The 21709-nt window shown below is 34.6% G+C and overlaps 1 protein-coding gene and 1 long non-coding RNA gene across 6 annotated transcripts; both read left to right on the top strand.

Annotated features, from left to right (window-relative positions):
* Positions 1-11253: 11253 nt before the first annotated feature.
* On the top strand, positions 11254-14993 carry LOC134257251 (uncharacterized). 3 transcript variants are annotated; one of them, XR_009989882.1, is made up of 7 exons: positions 11255-11398; positions 12719-12775; positions 13019-13163; positions 13645-13732; positions 13983-14088; positions 14303-14469; positions 14779-14993. XR_009989882.1 is itself a non-coding variant. In XM_062739894.1 (5 exons), the coding sequence occupies exons 3-5, from the start codon at positions 13061-13063 to the stop codon at positions 14869-14871; spliced, it is 363 nt and encodes a 120-aa protein (XP_062595878.1). In that variant the 5' UTR covers positions 11254-11398; positions 12719-12771; positions 13019-13060; the 3' UTR covers positions 14872-14993. The 3 variants fall into 3 exon arrangements, 2 of the variants coding, with proteins under 2 accessions (XP_062595878.1, XP_062595877.1); XM_062739894.1 differs by lacking the exons at positions 13645-13732; positions 13983-14088 and having other exon boundaries at positions 11254-11398; positions 12719-12771; XM_062739893.1 differs by lacking the exons at positions 13645-13732; positions 13983-14088 and having other exon boundaries at positions 11254-11398.
* On the top strand, positions 14994-21546 carry LOC134257252 (uncharacterized). 3 transcript variants are annotated; one of them, XR_009989885.1, is made up of 6 exons: positions 14994-15079; positions 15585-15718; positions 17435-17506; positions 18311-18464; positions 19424-19609; positions 21108-21546. It is a non-coding gene; the product is annotated as an uncharacterized LOC134257252 (long non-coding RNA). The 3 variants fall into 3 exon arrangements; XR_009989884.1 differs by having other exon boundaries at positions 17435-17510; positions 19447-19609; XR_009989883.1 differs by having other exon boundaries at positions 17435-17510.
* The last annotated feature ends 163 nt before the right edge of the window (positions 21547-21709 follow it).

The raw sequence follows: 21709 nt of genomic DNA, 5'->3' as shown, positions 1-21709 counted from the left end.
TCGGTTACTCGGATGTATATTTTTAAATATTTCTATAGTAAGCTTATTTATTAATGCATTAAAACATCGGTTTTAAAATGTAAAATGTTCCTTGCACTTATAAATATAATTAGGGTTTCCTGCGCCTCTGACCGTTATCGTCTGTGGCAGTGTTTATACAGTAATTACCGTGATCAAGCACCTGTTACCTGGCTTTTCTCACGTTTGGCTGTCTTCTACCCTTATATTTAGCTTGCTTTAATTATTTGTTTTCATTGAACATCGTTTAAGGTCTATATTATGTTTAAATAAATTGGATAATTTTGTCAATTCTCCAAGAAGCCGTAAATTCTCGGGGAAAGAGACAGACGATATTGCACGTGCAATTGTTGATATGGATGTGTTTGATTAAATGCTAATTAATGCAAATGGTTAAAGGCAAAGGCTTTAAAAATCTAATGTTCATCGTTGCACCAAACTATAACATAGGTCTCGTAAGTTTTTTTAAATCTAGGATCGAAAAGTGTACGAAGATCGTAAATCCGCTCTGTTATAGGAGAACTTGATCAAGTTGATACTGTAGCTCTGAAGACTGCTCACATGGACGTCAAAAGCAACCAAAGAGTTACATTACAATTAGGGAAACAGATTTTTTTTTAAACAAAACCATTGTGAACCAATTATGATTTTATTTCTCGTATTTAGCTGATAAATAAATCGAACTTTAAAAAAATGTTAGATTAAATTTCGTCGGACACAAAGTGGTCATAATTGTTACAACACATTTACAGGTAAACCTCCCATCAGACCACGTGGTTTTATTTCTACAAGAGTTTGCAATGTTTTACAGTTATCAATTAACTTCATATTTATTTTGACTTTTACCGAGTACCCGGGTACTCGATCGGAAAAACGTCCGAGTAACCGAGTATTAAAAATTGACCGATTTGACATCCCTAATTATTTTATAATTATACCATTCACATATACAGGTTTATATATTTCCTTCTACAAAGCATTACTTCCTGTGCGCGTATGTGTATAAAATTGTTATTTATTTCTCTTTCCCTTCTAGTCTCCATGTTTAATCTCTATAACCTTTTCCTAATTAAATCGTATTTTATCTGATCTCTGTACTATTTATTTTGATATGAGGTGATGTGTGCCTTTTAACATAGTGTATTCATACAGAATATCATTAACAATCTTTAGCTTTGCTGAATTTTTCAATTTTACAGATATATTTTACTTCTTTACTGTGAACTGAGTTCCTAGGTACATGTACCTTAAAACCGATGAAAAAAAGAACCCAGTCATTCCTCACTTTCCTTATTGTCAACTCTAACTCCTAATTGTATACATTTTACAAAGAATACATATATATTTTTTTTTATTTTAATTAATTCTAGATGAAAAGATATTTTATTTCTACAAATATTTTTTTCTTTCTAATTTAATTGACATATCTATTAAATATGAAAGTTATACATAATTCAATATATTACACTTTAGGAGACAGGCTTTAGATAAAAACAGCCTGTTTACATGTATATCAATAATTTTTTTATTTACCAATAAAGAAAACAAGGCAACATTCTTTCAGATTTTTATAACACAAACAGTTTTGATAGACAATACACATATCTATCCGACATGAGAGATATCGCCCTGTATTTCCAAGACTATCGTATTTCTCAACATGTCTGATTCATTAATTTGTTCTTACACTGGCACTTTTTGTCCATCCATGAACTGTTCAGTATTATGTCTTACTTCAAATAATCTTTTCTGTTTAAACATTTGATGGAGATTGGTAAATAGAAAACAAATCAATATGAGAATAACCATAGAACCAACAGTAATGATTATTGATGTCCATATCTCCTTCTTCGTTGATCCCTCGAGTATAAACTCTGTAAATGTTGATATTGTCACCTCTGCTCTGTTTTTTGCAACTACATCTATCACAGATAAGATACTGTAAGTATTAAGAAACAAGTTTATATTTCTAAATAATATCAGAGCATAAAGTAGTATGGTTATAATATACCATTATTTCAAGCACTTGAAGTGATTAAAATACGCTTTGTTTTAAATGTCAACGAATCCTATGCAGCAGTGCCATTTCAAGCAATTTGGTCTATTACATTGTCTACGAACTACGCTGTTATGGAAGTGCTTACCAAATGAATGACATTACAAAATTCAATTTATTGTCTCATAGCCAGAGGATGTTCTGACCGATTAATCGTTTAATTGAGAAATAAAGTATACATAAAATGCAACATGAATGTTGCAGGATAACCTCCCTGGTCTTGAAATGTTGTTTGAAAGATAAAAGCCGAGGTGTCAGTCGAATTTCTTTGAATTTGCAATAATCGTGGTAGAATCGTTCTTAATACACATTCTATTAACAACTTTTTTTCGAGTAGCTTAATTCACATAAACAGAAAATGCAGCGAAAATTGACGTTAGAAGTTATATAGCTTTCTGTGTACCTTGACCACGAAACAAAATGTACATATATATATTCTTTAATTTAATAGATCAAAGAAAAAATAAGAAAATACACGTACCATCTCTGAGAAATTAAGCATTCATTATTTTCCACGGTAGATGTCGTGTGATTTCAAATATAATGAAAGAAAAGTCTGAATTTAACTTTTCACTTAATTTACATTGTTTTTTAAATAATGTAATTTCTTACAAAAACTGCGTTCATTTCTGTTTAACCCCCATTTAGTTATCCCCGACTATGTAGTAATCCTTTAAAAACATTTTGTATATAACATCCTGCTTTTTCGCTTGCTGCAACGATTTATACACAAAATATGAACGTTATTATATTTTTTTTCATTTAGCGTTTTACATATACGTACATATTTTACATTTTGTGTTGCAACATTGGTAATACTGTTATGAAGCTTTGTAAGTGAAATGTGCTGTGGAATAATAACGCCTTCACCACAAATACCTGTTGTGGATTTAAAGCATTCTCCTGTCACATGATGACATTCACTACAGTCAGAGTGACATTTTGTTTCACATCCGTCCTCGTAAAAACCTTAAACATAAATTGAAAAAAATATCAGGAGTAAAATTTGTTTTGCACAACTGTTGCTTAAATTATAAAAGAAAATTTACAAGACATTTCAGTTGCGACTGCTGCAAATAGGGTACTTTAAACCAACTTTTTGCAAAACATCTGATTGCTGGAGAGATGAATACTAGCGAGTTCCCTCGTTCTCATTGTTTAAAAATTTATATAAAAAAAGGAGGCACTTGTGTTGTAGAGTTGGATTTTTCCCATAGCCACCCCCAGGGAATCGTACTCTAGAGTAGACCCCCCCCCCTCGAGGGGAAATCACACACCAGAGCTAAATTACGCCTTTTCTCTTTCTCAGAGTAGTACCCCCATCACTTGTTATAGAGTCAATATAAACCACAGCCGCATTATTATAAAATAAACGACAAACGGATTTTTAAATGGAAAATGAGTGTATTTCAATTTGTGTAGTAAGAATTACATTTCAAATCATTGAGTCTCAACCCAAATGTTTAGCTTTCAAAAGAAATGCAAATCTCCTCAGATTAGAAGTATTAATACCTCTAATGGTTCTGTGGTAGGTTTATTTTTGTTTAAAGTTTACAGATTTTTTTTTTCACAGAAAGTCATTTATTTATGTAAATCTTTCACTACTTGTATGTTGCTTGAATCCAATGAACTCAAAAATTGTTTGAGTTCGTATCATGTGAAAACGAATTAACTATTTCATAAACAGTTAGTTATCGCTTTTTATTATACCTCTATTGATTTTTTCTCTATAATAGTTACGCAGTAAAATGTGAATAATTCCCTAGAAATCTCTGTGAATGGACTAATCCCAAAAAGATAGTCAAATGAGCTAATCCCAGCTTCGGAAGTTAATTCCCCGATTATCTGTTATCCTCTAGATTTTACTTTTTGTCGGTCAAATATGTTAATGGGCTGATCCCCGTGCGTTAGTCCGGAAGCTAATCCCCGGTCATTCGTAATCCTTTATTTTTTTACTTATATAGACACTTATACAGAATTCAGGCCGATTTTGTAACGTCAAAATATCCATTTCTGACGTTATTGCATATATACGTCTTTTAGGCGTAAATCGTCAAAAAGGTATGGCATACATGTAACAAATTAGAGGGAGGTCAAAATAACCGCACATTGCCAAAATTTTCAACTCATTACCGCTACATTCTTTCAGATTTTCGACCGATCATTACCGCTTCATTTTTTCGACCAAAAACAACTCATTACCGCTACATATTGAATCAGCCCAAAACAACTCATTACCGCTACATATCGATTTAGCCAGGTATGGTTCGGTATATGAGTTCTAATCAACAGAATTTACTCTAATCAGAATGAGTATATTTATATAAATAATCCTACAGTCGAAATTTAATTATTTAGCGCCATCTGAACATTATGACCACAGTTGAGAAGTTTGTTTCAAATCGAGGGAATGCCGGCTTACATATCGATGGTTATAAATTTAGAAAAAGACTTTAGCGATTCATAGTGTAAAAACATTTGACAAAACTTAGAACTTTATCTATGAACAGTGCTTGATTTTCATTCTTTTGTGTTTTATGAAATAAAATTGATTTTAATAATAATAAAAAAATCCTGTTCAAAGTCCTACTTTCACCTCCCCGTGGTGGGCAGGGGAAACGGGTCTTATGCATTTATAGGTTGTACTGTACACGCATATGTGGCTGGCTAACGAAAGAAGCAATGTAGCGGTAATGTATAATTTTATGTAGCGGTAATGTAAGGTTTTTTGTAGCGGTAATGACTATGTAGCGGTAATGAAAATTTTGAAAATGTAGCGGTAATGATAGGCACCCAAATTAGACTAGACATCCAATTTCTGCTCTTGTTTTCTGACAAAATGTCTAATTCTCTGAAGTGTTTTTTAATACAAAATTTTATTTTTAAAAATAAGATTTTATCTGTAACAACTTTTTCTATTAAAAAGAGAATACAGCTCACATTTATGATTTATGTCTGGTAAAATACCGTCATATGTATACATGTATTTATGTCATAGTAACAAAACGGACTAGACATCAAAATCGCTCTATTTTTCCCTCCTATTACTTGCTTATAATTTTTTAAAGAAACATTTGACCACTTCTTGATTTGCACATTTCATTCTTCACTTTAGTTTTACGAAAAGAACCTGTTACATAGTAAGAAATTATTACCAAACATTCCATCCTTTCTTGTTACTCGTCAGGATCACTGCGTATTACAGAATGCTTCCAATTTGCGAACAGTTTTAACAGGTCAGTAAATTGAAAATTCATGAATGAATTTTGTGTGACATCATCACAGGAAATTATAGAAGATTGGTACAAATTGGCAGAAAAATCCATGTAGCCAAAACGATAAAATGACCAAATATTCTAACGACCGTCGTTTACAGTGTTACAAGTTACGCAATTTAAAACCCCAATACTATGCGCCACGTCCTATTGATATAATAAAACAGTCAAAAAGTATATATTTGGTGAGTTACCAAGATTCTAATTCCCCATGACCAGGACTATTTCCCGAGACGCAGCCATTATTACCCACTGACTAATGAAACCACGCCCTCAAGCGTAGCAACTATCAACACTGCTTGATGACGGTGATATTACAAACAAGTATATACTGACAAAACGTCAGAGATACTAGTACTCAAGCTGTAGAAAGTCAACTAGGAAGTGTCATTAATATCCTATAATGGTATAAAATGAGGTCCATTGAGTTCAATCTTCTGTTGAATAAAATACATTTAAATGAAACAAAATTCACATATTAAATTTAATTAAAATATAAAATAAATGAAATCGTACTACTGTTTAAGGTCAAGATCTAGTAAATGAAAGGTGCCTACAGATTTATCAAACTTGAGAAATAAATTCCTTTATTGATGCTTTATAACTATAGCTTGGTCAAATAAGATGTTTCGGGGCATAATTTATAGGTAAACAAGATGAAAAACTGTATTTTAAACTGTCATTTTCAATGAAAAATAAAGAAAACCAGTCATGAATATGGGACTTTTTTTCATATTCGGCAAAGGAAATGTATCCAGATTGCCTACAGTCTCTCAGAAAACGGTAATTAGTATGTTCATGGCCTCTTCTTTAAATCTATATCATATTTTATATAGGTATCCGGTTTACTTTTCATATGATTTTAAATTGAATGACATGAAAATACCCTATTTTCTACATAATTCTACTAAAGCCGTAAAGTAAGGGAAAACAATGATTATGACGTCATAATGGATCTAGCACCAAAAAATTGGTCTCAAGTTATTTACTAGATCTTGACCTTAAGATGAATTTACGATACTCACTTTCAGGAATATGTTATAGAGCATAGTGGCCTTTTCTTGATTTAATGAAATATTTTTTTTTATGTTAATATACTTCAAACTATATACACATGTTTACGTTTTTTTTTGGTGTATTTTTGCTTAATGGCGTACCTCACAACATCTAATATACATCAATCCAAATAGCTCTTTACAAGCCTACAGATAGAAACGTTTTTCAAAGTGGATAGAGGGAAGGGGGCTCAGGGCACCAAAAAATCCACATGACTATGGGTTCATCTAGCTGTGCGGCATGTCTAATACATATTCCAAACAAATCCAAAAGAAGTTATATAGGTTTCGTTACCAAAGCTGAAGATTATTAGTACGATTTTTTAGAATTTAAAAAAAGTATGAGGGAGAATTTAAGATTAATTTTGTGCTTTTATGTTACTGTCACTCATTTTATGTTCAAATCAAATCACTGTCACTCAAAGCGCACATGAACATCATTCTCAGGCCCATGAAAAGCAATTTCAGAATGGGGGTACAACCATACATTTTCTGGCCATGTATAGTAGACTTTGTTAACGATGGGTAACCTGCTTCACCTTTCAGAGTAATCACTGTACTCGTCCAATGATGCATTGTCGGCGACTGTAAAAATTACCTGAGATTCCTACGCAAAGGAAAGCGCGAAATCTCTGTACAGAAACTGTTGCGGCTGCGGAGCTTCACTCATTATTCATTCGCCATAGAATAGAATCCGACATTTAACGCTTAATATCTTTGAATAATAATATGTGTATATTTTTCGGATCTTTCCAATGATGTCAAACTCAATAATTTCCGTAAAACGGTTAATCTTTTATTAAACAGTTGCCAGAACTTTTGAAATGCCCCTCGTACATCCATTTTCAAGATAAGCTTCATTTTTGTTTCTAGAAATATTTTTATCTACAAAAATAATATCTTTTTGTGTATTTAAACTGCGTAAATCGATGACCTAGCATCGTTTCAGATAACTCAAGCCCCTCTAGGGCTTGAGTAAAAAAAAAAACTACAACACAATAGGGGACATATTTTGTGTATAAAAATCCATATTACAATAGGGGACATACTTTGTGTATAAAAATCCACATAACAATAGGGGACATTTGTGTATAAAAAAGTACAACACAATAGGGGACATATTTTGTGTATAAAAATTTACATTACATAGGGGACATTTGTGTATAGAAATTTACAATACAATATGGGACATTTGTGTAAAAAAAATAACAATACAATAGGGGACATTGTGAGTATGAATGATGACAATTCAAAAGGGGACATTCCTGTATAAATTATAAAAATATAACAAAAAATTGTGAATGACGTATGCTTATACATGTACCTTAGGCTTATCATAATACAAGAAGGAACGTGTTTATGAATTTTTCTAAAACCTCAATGGAGGAGAATTGAGTAAAAATATTACAAAAAAGGGGAAATTTGTGGATAAATAATCACAATACAATAGGGAACAATATGTGTATGAATTCTATTTCTTTATTGTATATAACGTCCCCTCTCGAGACTTTTGCACTAATTATGTAATATGGATACGCTACCACTTGCCGTTGGAGAGCTGTAAATTTTGACCTTGCCTCGGCACTTGTCAAGGCCATTGAGCAGTGAGGGATCTTTTTTCGTGCCAGCATATGCTGCGACACTGGATCTCGCTTTGTATGGTCTCATCCGAAGGACCGGTCTCAACGTCCCACGGTAAGAATCAAATCCTTACGTAGTTCCGCGACTCTAGAGCCGATATGATGCTCTTTCTACCGCCAAGCTGGCAACAATAAAATAATAACAGTGCAATATCTTGATCTTTGCTATCTTTGTTTTTATGTTGTTTAACATCCCTCTCGAAAATGTTTGTCCAATACTCCGCACTTAGGTCCATTGAGCATGGAGGGGTCTTTTCTTGCTAGCAACTGCTGCAGGACGAGACCTAGTTTAAACGATCTCATCCGAAGGTCCGGTCTCCACGTCCCACAGTGGGATTCGGACCCGCGACGTAAGGAACAACTCCTTACTCCGCGACTCTAGAGCAGACGCTCTAAACACTGCGCCACACTGGCGACATTCTTGATTTTCGAAAGCAATTGCCGAAAATACGGAGTACTTTAGAGAAAGTAATTATAAAGATGATGCCTGAAATACTATTTTCTGATAACAATTACTTTAGATTATATTTTGTATTGTTCGGATGAAAGCTTGAAATTGAGTTTGCATTTTGTTTAGCAATTAAATACAAATAATTTGGAACCCCAATCCCCACCTCAACAAACCTCCAAGAGTATAAAATAGTGTACTTATTTTTAAAAATATATGCATGAACAAATATGAAAAGAAACAATATATTTAGCTGTCAAGAAATTATCTACTTTCTTTAAATGACGACCCGACATTTTTGATAGAACAAATTATTGGTCATCAGTAGTTTTTATGTTTTAATGTACAAGGGCTTTGTATCTTTTAATCGAGCTAGAATATTAAATACTAGTATCAAAAAATCTTAGCGTTGAATTGTACAGTTACTACAGTACAAGCATCATATTTCCGAATTAACAAAATCTGTTTTCAGAACCTGTCTAGACCCCCTCCCCCCCTGGTCGCAATTACTAGATCTGCCTATGGAAGAGAACAAAGGCAACTTCATGGTATATATTGAGAATTTAAGATCTTGGAAGAAGTCAATTATCAAAAAAACCCATCTTTTTAGAGTGTATATGTGTTATAAAAGTTATTTGAATAATAGGAAAGTTAATAGTTAATTTGTTGTACGCGACGTCATTACGTTCTCACTGAATAACGACGATGCCGATGTGAAAGTTTGACCTTAAAGTCATATGCAACATAGTTTGAACTTGGGCTCTACTCTGGAGTTGAAGAGTTCCACTAAATGAAGGACATGTGTGCAATACTTTAAATGTTTATGTATGGATTTTTACACCTCTTCTAAAACAAATTTTGATGAAAAAAATCTGGAAATTATGTTTTGTAATTTTTACATATTTTTCTTTGAATAATGCAAAATTTTTCATAATTTAATATCTTCCAAAAACCCTTGGTAATACATGCTGTGTTTTTTCTATGAATATCTGATGGCACTATAATCTTAAATTTAGAATATCTTGAAAAATTATCAGCAGGTAAGGTACCTTGCGTATGTCCTTAAGGACCCTTTGTGCTATTCATTCTGTGTATGATAAAAGTATGATAGCGAAGATTCATTTTTGTTCAAATCATGACATCCGGGTATAGGGCGGGGCCACAACGGACGATCAAAGTTTCACATTGTAATATACAGGAAAAAATCTTATAAAGAAGTTCCTGGACACAGCAAATTGAAGCCATGATTAATCCAATTTACATTGAAGGATTCTCAGGTAGTGTAGATTTAATTTTGTTCCGGTCCGGGAGTCATATAATTAGTCAAAGAAATATGCAGGCATCTTTGTTAGTGTTGATTCAAGCATTCCAGTTTGTTCAAATCATATTCATCTCCTTTAGCCACAGGGCTCAGGTGAGCGATGTGGTCCATTAATTTTGACAATACAGAACATGAATATATACATGTATGTGACTTTACCATTGCATATGCTTCACTTTATATAAAGCGATCTTTGGTCTAGTGGTATGTCTCTCGCTTCACATGTGAGAGGTCCCGAGATCGAATCTCGGACGATCCCCCCCTTTTTTTTTATTAAAAAAAAATTATACTTTTCTTTTTTTTTTTACTACAGGATAGTATTCAGCATGGCCTCTTGTTTTATTATAATAGCAAAATGAAAAATAAAATGTTTTTGAGCACTGAGAAAATCTAGTTCATTTTGAACATAGAGTGACCCCCCCCCCCCCCCCCCGCAAAAATGAAGGTCATTTTTTTGTACTAGTAGAACTAAACAGAAACTTTTATTTTCCTTATACAGTGTTATATTTGGAAATACATGCTATTTTGGTCTAAGTATGATACATGTATAATGTTTTGAAATCTTGAATCTATTTCAAATCGCGTTTTTCACTAATATTTTACTGGAAAAGGGGGGGGGGGTAAGGGGGCAATCATTTTATCATTAATTTATATCATGTTTTAATTTTAGTTCTTGACCTTAGAGTTAGAGATATATTTGAAAACCCTAATCTTGGCCTAAATAGAGCTGTCATTAGCTGAATCTATATTTCACAAACACATCTTTGTTACCGTCTTCCTTGGAAGACGGTATTGTATAGTTGAAGTTTTTTACAGTCTTCGGACTATGCACTTCCTCTCTTTTGTGATTGGTAGAAAATGCATGATGAGAAAATTTTTAATTATTTCATTGGTTGAAATGCTGTTCAAGGCAAGGGAGATAACTTTCTGATGATCTAATTTTCGTACGACTTAACAATTTTGCAAGATTTTCAATCTTAAAAAAAAATGACAAAAGGAACAGCAAAATCAGCAGTAATTAATTCCTAATAACATGATTTTTTGTATAGCAAAAAATAAAAAGATCTCTTTAACTTCATTATAAATAAAATTTGATTTTTATTGCTTGCAGGCTTTACAATTTGTTATTATTCTTTTCCCCTTTCTTGTTTGAAGAAGGAAATGGAATCAGCCGAGGTTTGCCGAAAGCTCTCGGCAAGTTTACGGAGATGACCGAGCGACAACCGTGGTAGGGCTAATGCCAGTAAAATACAAAATCAAGAAATTCACAAGAATTATACGGCCTGATAGTTGTAGATCAGTTTACAGTTTAAGATTGTTGCTAAAGACGGGAAGCTTTTTAAAAAAGCTCTACTTGTTTTCATTTTGAATTAAATTCTTTTCATGTACTGTAATTCACTTTTATGTCAAATTTGCATCGGGATCAATATTGAAAAAAATATTTTTCACATTGGCGTCAAATTAAAAAAAACACACAAACTCATGAAACTGTCAAACACTGACAGAGGGCAGTTGTACGCTAAGGTTTGATTCCAAATGTAGTGCCCAATATAACACTACTAACAGACGTGACACGAAAAAGTAGGTAAGCTATATCCATAATGTTCTGTTTTCTGTTATGTACTGTAGTCCGTCTGTCTGTCTAGCTGTGCAGTTTTCACATTTTCGACTTCTTCTCCAGAACCACTTAGCCAATTTTAACCAAACTTGCCACAAAGCATCCTTGGGTGATGGGGATTCAATTTTCTTCAAATGAAGGGCCACGTCTTATTTTAAGGGAGATAATTGACACTCTTGAAAATTTGATGGCATGTTTTAAAAATTCTCTTTTCAAGAACCACGTACTGTGCCAGGAAAGATGAAACTTATAAGGAATCATCCCCAGGTAGTGTAGATTCCAGTTTGCTCAAATCATGGGGGGCACATACTTGGTAGGGAAAAAACCATAGTTTGTCAAAGAAATATGCAGACATCTTTGTTAGTGTAGATTCAAGTTTGTTCAAATCATAGTCCCCTCCATTAGCCACCATGCTCAGGTGAGCGATGTGGCCCATGGTCTCTTGTTTAATTTTATTTATAAAACTGAAAGCCTTTTTTATTGATCTGTATGTGCAAATGTTTGACAATCATCAACTAATTCTGGTCAGAAATAATGACATACATTAATTGTATTTGCACATTTATGTAAATGAGATAGAGATTTAGAAGTCTATACCCTCAGATTTATTGTAATAATAATCATATATAAACCAAGTTATTTACCATGTTCAGCATATAATCTAGTACTTAGTCCGAAAAATCTGACATTTTCCAGGCTTTTTTACGATGTTGTTATTTAAAGGTCTTATGCAAGGAAATAGCCAATCAAAATGAACTTAGCCAATTAAAGTTCCATATACATACTAGCATCGTCTCAAACCACGGTCCGGAGTCTGCATATAGCTCTCTCCTACCCGTGGCTGCTTAATCACAAAAAGTGTCGTAATCTTGAATATTCATGCCTTTCTATTGTGATGTCATATTCAGTCAATGACAAGTGTTGTTTCCATCGCATTTGAAATCAACAATTTACATCAGCAGTATACAAGAAATATTTCGTACACTGTGATTGGGTAATGAAAGGTTACATCGAAGTTCACTATCCGACTATACTTTACTAGCATTGGTCAATATTTTAATGAACTCACGAGAAATTCTCTTCTCGTTCAACCACGGCCAGGATGGGAGAGGATCGTACATTTTGGCCGTGGTTTGCGACGATGTATACATAGATACATTTTTTTTTCTTTTTTCCTTTTTGGCATTTTGTTTTAGGCCTACAGTATTAAATTTGGACTCTTGACTAGGAATATCATATCTTTAGCAGAATTATCCAACTGAATTAAAAGGAAGTCTTTTTTTTCAGGTGTGCATGATGCAACTTCCTGGACGGTGTGTAGGCTGTTTGTCAACATGTGGGTAGGTAAGTTTACTGTCAATTTTCTTTCTTAAAAGCCGCATAAGGCATATTTTTTCTGATCTCAAATTTTTGTTTAAGCCTTAATCTTTATTTTCTCTTTCATGAATTCTGCTGAGAGTCTAATTAATTAAATAATTCAATTCAAGCTATGTAGTAATTGTACATAATGAAATTATTTCCAAAAATGTGTGAGACCTAAAGAGGGACAGGTAACTCTCATTTTCACAAAAATTTTTCTGATTTCAGGAATTGTCTCCCCTTGAAAAGATCAATAATGGCGGATAAACAATGCGGCATACAGTTTGGTCATCAACGGACAGTTTTGACACCCGTGTTACCCGTATTTCTACCAATCGCCTCTGTAACCTTTGTTACTGTGTTCATCACACAGGTAAAAAAAAACAAGATTTTTAATTTAAATAATTTTAATGAGCTAAATTATAAAGAATATAACATTTTTACATGTGCAGACTCTCTCGTATAACAAAATGTAACATTTTACACATACAATAATACATTATTCAAATGTCCACATTTTCCCCATTTACACAGTTGAAAATAATCAATGCATAGTGAACCATAAAAACAATTATTACATGTAAGATAGTTCACAAAATATATTTTAAATACAAATTTTATACATTTAAAATGCATGTACATATCATCAGTGCCCCCCCTCCCCCCTTCACAGTCTTACAACTTCCTTTTTGATTTTGGATCTGTCAATGATTTACTGTAAGTGTCTTTAGATTTTTTATCGTACATCAGGTATCTTTTGCATGTAGATCTCTGTATTATTTTCTTTGAGATTAGTATTTTAACAGTTTTTGTTTCATTTTAAAGTAATTTTGTCTATTTTGTTGTTGTTTTAGGTGATGGACCACTCTACTTCCTTTTACAACAGGTACTGCCCCTACAGATTCACAAAGTTCCGGTGTTGAGTTTCCATGACCCTATTCTGTGAGTGCACAACTTTATGTATTCTACTTTCAAAATTTCTACTTCTTGTAATACATTTTGGATTTGATTTTAAATATGCCTTATTTACAGATTCATATTTTTGTGTACAAGTATGATATTTGATTCTATTAAAATTACTTTGTCCTAAAGTCAAATTTATACAGTCTTTTAACAAACATTTGTCTTTTTCTGTCATGTTTAATTCAAAGTCACTAAGCAAAACTGAAGATTTCCACTTATTGCTTTTCAGTCCACGACAGGAAAAGGAATATAGAGTTGACAGTACTTCCCGCACTGTCCCTGGTAGCAGTTTATGAGGGAACCAACTGCAGTAAACATAGCACGCTTCATCAAAGGTAAGTCGCCGGAGTAGTGTTTGTAGCAAATCTCGTACTCTGTCCTGCATCGAAGATTCAGGTCCAAGGCAAATCTTCTCTGCATGGATTCTCTTATGGCCTTGGTTCTTCTCGGAAACATGTGACTGCTGAATGGAGCCTTATATAACAGTCTATTTTCTTTGAGAGTCATGCAAGTCCTTAAGGTTTTCAATCACATGTCCTTGTTTTTCAGATGCACCAGATGCAGCGGCACTGTCTCCATCACTGGTGAAATGGGATATGACTAGTGGAGGGTCATCACTTTGTAACTCACCAACACAATTAGCGGCCCATCTCTTCTCGTCTCCAATGGTGGTCTCCGGAGGAATGGTTGCAGTGCAGTCTTCATGTCCTGGGCAGGTAACTTCCTTTCCTTTGCTTCATAGGTGTGCACCTTTCTCACATAGTTTATTTCCACAGAAACCACTACCACATTCTTCCTCTGGGTTACATTTTCACTTACGGTATATATACCTCACTTGGGTGGCAGCTTGGAATGGGGTTTTCCCAATGGCACTGAAAGTGGCATTATTGTACCGAGCATTTCCTTCCACTCTGATGGGGGTATCCGGAAGTCCACATTTTTCATTAAGTTCTTGAATATTCTGCCGAATTTTCTTCATACTGTTTTTATTTACATCGGTAATAATTTTCCCCACTTTGTTACAGGTCTGTTGCATGTTGGTGGCTGACGCTGGTTCAATATTTGCACCAAGAAGCATACCACGCATACCCCCTGTTGTAAGACTGGTACCCAGGTAACCGACAGCCATGGGCATATTCAGCTGTGGAGCTCTTCGTCCCCTGCCAGATCTTCTCACCTCTTCGTAAAGCTTTTTTCGGTGACTGGTATAGTGGCTCTTCTTACATCCGATTGAAAGGATCCATGCTGATTCCAGTCCAGTGGACTATCACAGTCTGGAAATGGGAAGTTTATAGAAAGCAAACTGGGAAGGAGACGTGTCCTTGTGTGAGTGTTCTTGAAATGCATTGTTTCACAATTTAGCTGTCTTTTCTTGGTGAAGTACTTTGTATAATTTTGAATTTGGGTCATCTGACACAGATTCCATGTAGGTGTCTACTGGCTGGACCTCACTTGGCCCAGGTTGAAACTTCAAAAAGTAGAAACTTCATCTCACTGCTTCAGCTCTCGGTATCTTTAACTGCAAACGTTCCATTTTTCTGTGTCCATAGAATGTCCTGAAACTCCTCTTTACTTTGTCTCCTTATGGGAACTACATGTAGAAGTTGGTCTGGGCTGGTGGTCCCTATTTTCTTCTGGCCTTTGTTGTGAGGAATTCTTCCTTTTTTGTATTGATGTTGATGCAACCATTTTGGTCCCTTTTTTTGGCATGATAATTATTTTCATGTAACTGTATACTTGTAGACTTTTTCTAAGAATATGCTATTGTATGTCATGTATGTGGTGCACATTTTTAAGTATTGTAAACTTTTGTGTTGTTTATTTACTTTAGAGCTGCCAGGTCTTCTAAGAGATACTCCATTCTTTGATGACTGATGGAAAAGCCTCATCAACCCCCACTGCTTAAGAACCCCTTATCTTAATCAACAGCCATTAATCAGTGATCACTGTTACCAAAGCTCCAAGGTACATTATTGAAGTCTCTTTTGACACCATTTTTTCCAGTCTCTGACTTTGTTTTAGAATTAAGATTTTCACATTTTTGCTAATTAATTCCTTAAAAATCAGTTAACTTCCTGTTTCTTAGCTAATTAGAGCTCATTAATTAGAGTTGAAAATTATTTTTAGCAGATAGCCAAAAACTCCAATATTTATGCTTTCATTTCATTCATTTTTTTTTCTCAATAATTCACTCATTATTTTTAGCTCTACTGGTCAGAGACCAGAAGAGCTTATGGGATAGTAATGCGTCCGGCGTCCGTCCGTCTGTCTGTAAACAATTTTTCAAAATGCTAATCCTCCTACAGTTTTGGTCTGATTTCAGTATAAGTTGGCAAACAAGTAGAATACACTAAGATACATAATTCTGTGTATTGGTTTTTGATTTCGATGAACGGTGTTGCCGTGGTTACTAAAAATAGAAATTTCTGTGAAATTCTTTCAAAATGCTACTCCTCCTACAGTTTTGGTCTGATTTCAGTATAACTTGGCACACAAGTAAACTGCACTAAGATACATAATTCTGTTTATCAGTTTTCGATTTCAAAGAACGGTGTTGCCGTGGTTACTAAAAATAGAAATTTCTGTGAAATTGTTTCAAAATGCTACTCCTCCTACAGTTTTGGTCTGATCTTGGCAAACAAGTAGAATACACTAAGATACATAATTCTGTGTATCGGTTTTTGATTTCGATGAACGGTGTTGCCGTGGTTACTAAAAATAGAAATTTCTGTGAAATTCTTTCAAAATGCTACTCCTCCTACAGTTTTGGTCTGATTTCAGTATAACTTGGCACACAAGTAAACTGCACTAAGATACATAATTCTGTTTATCAGTTTTCGATTTCAAAGAACGGTGTTGCCGTGGTTACTAAAAATAGAAATTTCTGTGAAATTGTTTCAAAATGCTACTCCTCCTACAGTTTTGGTCTGATCTTGGCAAACAAGTAGAATACACTAAGATACATAATTCTGTGTATCGGTTTTTGATTTCGATGAACGGTGTTGTCGTGGTTACTAAAAATAGAAATTTCTGTGAAATTCTTTCAAAATGCTACTCCTCCTACAGCTTTGGTTTGATTTCAGTATAAGTTGGCAAACAAGTAGAATACACTAAGATACATAATTCTGTGTATCGGTTTTTGATTTCGATGAACGGTGTTGCCATGGTTACTAAAAATAGAAATGTCTGTAAAATTGTTTCAAAATGCTACTCCTCCTACAGTTTTGGTTTGATTTCAGTATAACTTGGCACACAAGTAGACTACACTAAGAACATAAAGAGACTTTATCAACGATCATTATTCTATTTAATGCTGTTTATAAAGTTTCAAATCCCAGCTGCTTAAGTACTTTTCTCTTCCTTTGCTATAAGTTCAAACCAGTAGAGCTTCAGTCTCGACAGAGACTTCTGGTTTTTTAAGTTTTGAAATCAATATACTATAGATGAATTTGTACAGAAATTTAGCCTAAAATTCAATACACAAACTGTTAGGAAGAGTTATCTCCTATTTTTCCATCCCTTAAGGACAAAAATAAATTTTTTTGCACTAGCATATGAAAGATAAATAAATAATAGACATTTTCTGTATTTCCGTATCAAATTTGGACTCATGTACTAGGAATATCATCTTTAGCAGAATTATCCCAGGCCACTGAATTTAAAAGGAACTCTTTTTTTCAGGTGCGCATGATGCAACTTCCTGGATGGTGTGTAGGTTTTTTGTCAACATGTGAATCCCACGTGCATTTCGGGGTAGGTAAGTTTACTGTCAATTTTCTTTCTTAAGAGCCGCATAAAGCATATATTTCCTGATCTCAAATTTTTGTTTAAGCATTAATCTTTATTCTCTCTTTCATGAATTTTTCTACTGAGAGTCTAATTCATTAAATAATTCAGTTCAAGCTATATCGTAATATATAGTGAAATTATTTCCTTGTGTGAGACCTACAGGGCAGTGTCCAGAGTATGGGCCCAGCAGGTACATACAGGATAGTTCCCAGAGTATGGGCCCAGCAGGTACATACAGGGTAGTTCCCAGAGTATGGGCCCAGCAGGTACATACAGGGTAGTTCCCAGAGTATGGGCCCAGCAGGTACATACAGGACAGAGTATGGGACCAGCAGGTACCTACAGGGCACTGTCCAGAGTATGGGCCCAGCAGGTCCATACAGGGCACTGTCCAGAGTATGGGCCCAGCAGGTACATAAAGGGCTGTTCCCTGGGTTCACTGGGTTTATACCATATTTGTCTTATCCAAGGGACTGGTCTCCATGTCCTACAGTAAGAATTGAACTTGCAATGGATCAAATCCTTACTCCGCAACTCTTGAGCAGACACTCTACCCACTGTGTCATGCAGACAAGTTATTAGTAACTGAGAGCAAGAATCAAGTGATTTCACCATATATACACACACCAAATCTAGATTAGCTATATGTAGTATACACTGACTATATATGTACATGTATCAACTAAAAGTAAACTTTAATTTTATGAACATGATAAATAGACATGTAAACTAATTTAAAGTTAATAAGAAATTGATCTTTTTTTTCAGCTGAGCAGTCCTGTTGTTGTTTTAACTGAGAAGTGGCAGAATGAGGGCAAATGATATTGTGTATAGCAGCTTCCAGCAGGTGCCCCCGGGAGTTCCCTCAGATCCCAGAGATGAGGACATCCCATACATGTCATCAGTAAACCTATAGACTCAAGTAAATACATTGCCCATCTGTCAGTTTGCAGTCTGACTGTTACAAAATCTTTAAATGTATGATAATAATTTTTCAATGAGTAAAGACAAAATGGTTTCGTTTTTAAAAAATATGTATTACATGTACATGGGATGAAAATTTCTGTTGAATTTTAAAAAAAATATTTTATGTCATATCCTTTATTTTGATGTTAGACCTCAACCAATGTGGCCCATATGTGACAGGACTTTTCAGGGTTCGACACTAACATTTTTAGGCTTTGGCCCGGCCTGACTAGTACTTCTTTACTTTTACTAGTCCGCAGGCGATTTTATGAGTTCGTCAAAAAATATCAATAAATAAACAGAATAAACATTTCAATATGTTACTTTTTTTCCGTTTTTTGAAATAAACAAAGCATTTGCTTGAAATGTTTTATACCAACATACATTGAAATCGTGCGATCAGGAACTACCTTCATTAATTCCCGATCTCATTCGTTTTTTTTTTCCATATATGATTATACATCATCCAAACGTCTGACATCTTTCTTTTTGTATCATTCTAAATCATGATTGCTAAAATGTTTTATTTCATACCAATGAGTCCCAATTTTAAGCACCGAATTGACTCAGAATTACCTAACTTCCTGCCAAGAAGCTAGAAAGCTAAAAATACATATGGGGTTTTCCATTGAAAGTTACTGATAATTAAACATTGGTAAATTATTTTTTCCCAGAAAACTTTATTAGTCCGTTCAAACTAATCAGTAGTAGTCCGAATGAAAATCTATTAGTCCGAGACTAACGGACTAACGTTAATGTCGAACCCTGCTTTTCTGATTTTATTTTAATTTTTGATGTAATGACCTTGACCTAATTATAATGACCTTAATGTTTAAACCTAACCTATAAGTTAAAGCAAAGAACCACATTTTCTGAATTTACTTGTTATTTCATGAATTTGATTTGATATAATAGATTTTCCTACACTCTCACCACAGAATGTCCCATCATCAGCTGTGAAATCCCAAACACCGACCAAAAGAGATAAAGAACGGACAGAAACAGGGACCCAGAAAAATGACATCATCAGCATTACCGACAGCAACTTGATTGAGAAAGACCCCGACCCCGAATTCTCTGTGTGTAAGAATTGATAAAGAGGTAGGGGTTTAGAACTGATCTTTTAACTGAACATTGTTTAAAACATTCATATGTATTTTTATTCCCTTATTTCTCTGCATTCTCTTCACATCTACGCTTTCATTTCGTTCAGTACATTTATATAGAATATGACTGTATACTATGTCAACAGTTGGGTAATTTTATTGACATGATATATAATACTAGTACTGAACATGAATATACGAGGGGTGTTAGAAAAGTTCGCGGACAATTTCTATTGTGAACGCACTATTTCCACGAAACCGGTCAAACTTTCCAGATAAAATCTTAACCTTTTCTCCAATAAATATACAAGAATTTGGTGCTCTCCGATGATTACTGAAATGTATACAGCTTTTTTATTTTGATAAAACTTGCTTCACGGAGCATGCTACATTTAGGCACGTTTACATCACAAAATCTTTTTATCAAAATTAAAAATTGCACAATTGTAGCACAAAGAGATTTATGATATTTTACCTGCCGCTAAAGTATTCATAAAACGTCACTGGGAGAAATTTTGAACTAAATTGGAGGGTATATGACTGTTTTTTAGCCGTTTATGAATGATCAACGCGTAAAAACACAGCCAAAAATCGGAACGTCACTGAGCGTCATGGAGCACTGCACTGCGTAAAAATTATGTGTGCAGACAGGAAAATGTCTGAAAAGAGATTAAAATGTTCAAGATGCTGCCGGGAATTTCCTACACATACAAAGGACAAGTTTTCAAATGGTTGTAGCTTCATAAGAACGAAAGGATTAACATTTTGAATGATTAACTCCATCGACACTTCAATACCCCCTTATCGCTTGGACGTTGCATTGCGCCTATATGGTTTTGCATAGTTTCAATACCTGGTCGATTAACTGCATAGATGTTTTTAAAGATCTCAGTAATATCCGAATCAGTACAAAAGACATTATAGTAGAAAAGTAACATGTCTTGATTTAGATATTCAATTTTAAAGTAGAAAAAAGATAAGAAAAATCTGAAGAAATGAAAGATTTATAGAACTGCGACAAAGCTTAACGGGTTGAAGTCTGGTTGTCACGTCGCCTTACGTCAAGTGATTGCTCCGTGAATCCCATGACCTCATAGTAAAAATCGTTGTAAATTTTCAAGATTTCATTATATGGACTTAATTTTTTACATACCAATAAACAAAATGTAGGAATTTATTCAGACATAGGTCATACTTCACAGTACACAAAAGATTTTCCGTAATTCAATGTGTCCGCGAACTTTTCTAACAACCCTCGTATAGTAATGTGTACTAAATAGTTTAGAATAAGATATTTATAAAGTAAATTCCTTTAGAAAAATCTCTACTGTATGTTTTGTCCACTTATTATTATTTTGCTATTTTTGAGGGGGAAAAAGTTAAAACTGCAAAATTTCCTTAGCCAGAGAATATATGAAAACAAATTCTTCAGTGTCAAATTTTGCGAAAGTCGAAGGAGACGTTCCACGTACTCCCTGTTCTCTATTTTGTAGATTGATTGTGCAATACAGTTTTTACTGGACAGGACAAGCAGAAGAAATGCAACAAACACTGTTTGTCACCGGATCTTTAAGACACTCTCCATTCTTAATCGAGTCAAGGACAGTATGCAGAACCTGGTCCCCAAGAACTCAGCACTTGAACTAGATGCTACCACCGGAGGACCGACTGGAACCGCTAAGTCTGAAGAGTCAGTTGTTAGAACCAGATGTTACCACCGGAAAACCAACTGGAACCGCTGAGTCTGAAGAGTCAGTTGTTAGAACCAGATGTTATCACCGGAGAACCGACTGGAACCGCTGAGTCTGAAGAGCCAGTTGTTAGAACCAGATGTTACCACCGGAGGACTGACTGGAACCGCTGAGTCTGAAGAGCCAGTTGTTAGAACAGGATGTTACCACCAGAGGACCGACTGGAACGGCTGAGTCTGAAGAACCAGATGTTAACACCGGAGGACCGACTGGAACCGCTGAGCCTGAAGAGCCAGTTGTTAGAACCAGATGTTACCACCAGAGGACCGACTGGAACCACTGAGTCTGAAGAGTCAGTTGTTAGAACCAGATGTTACCACCGGAGGACCGACTGGAACCACTGA

This window comes from Saccostrea cucullata, unplaced genomic scaffold (assembly GCF_032062105.1).
Source record: "Saccostrea cucullata isolate Sc308-1 unplaced genomic scaffold, CSIRO_AGI_Scuc_v1 ctg2930, whole genome shotgun sequence".
Taxonomy (NCBI): Eukaryota; Metazoa; Mollusca; class Bivalvia; order Ostreida; family Ostreidae; genus Saccostrea; species Saccostrea cuccullata.
Note: the sequence above shows the minus strand (reverse complement) of the source record. Positions and strands in the feature narration are given on the sequence as shown.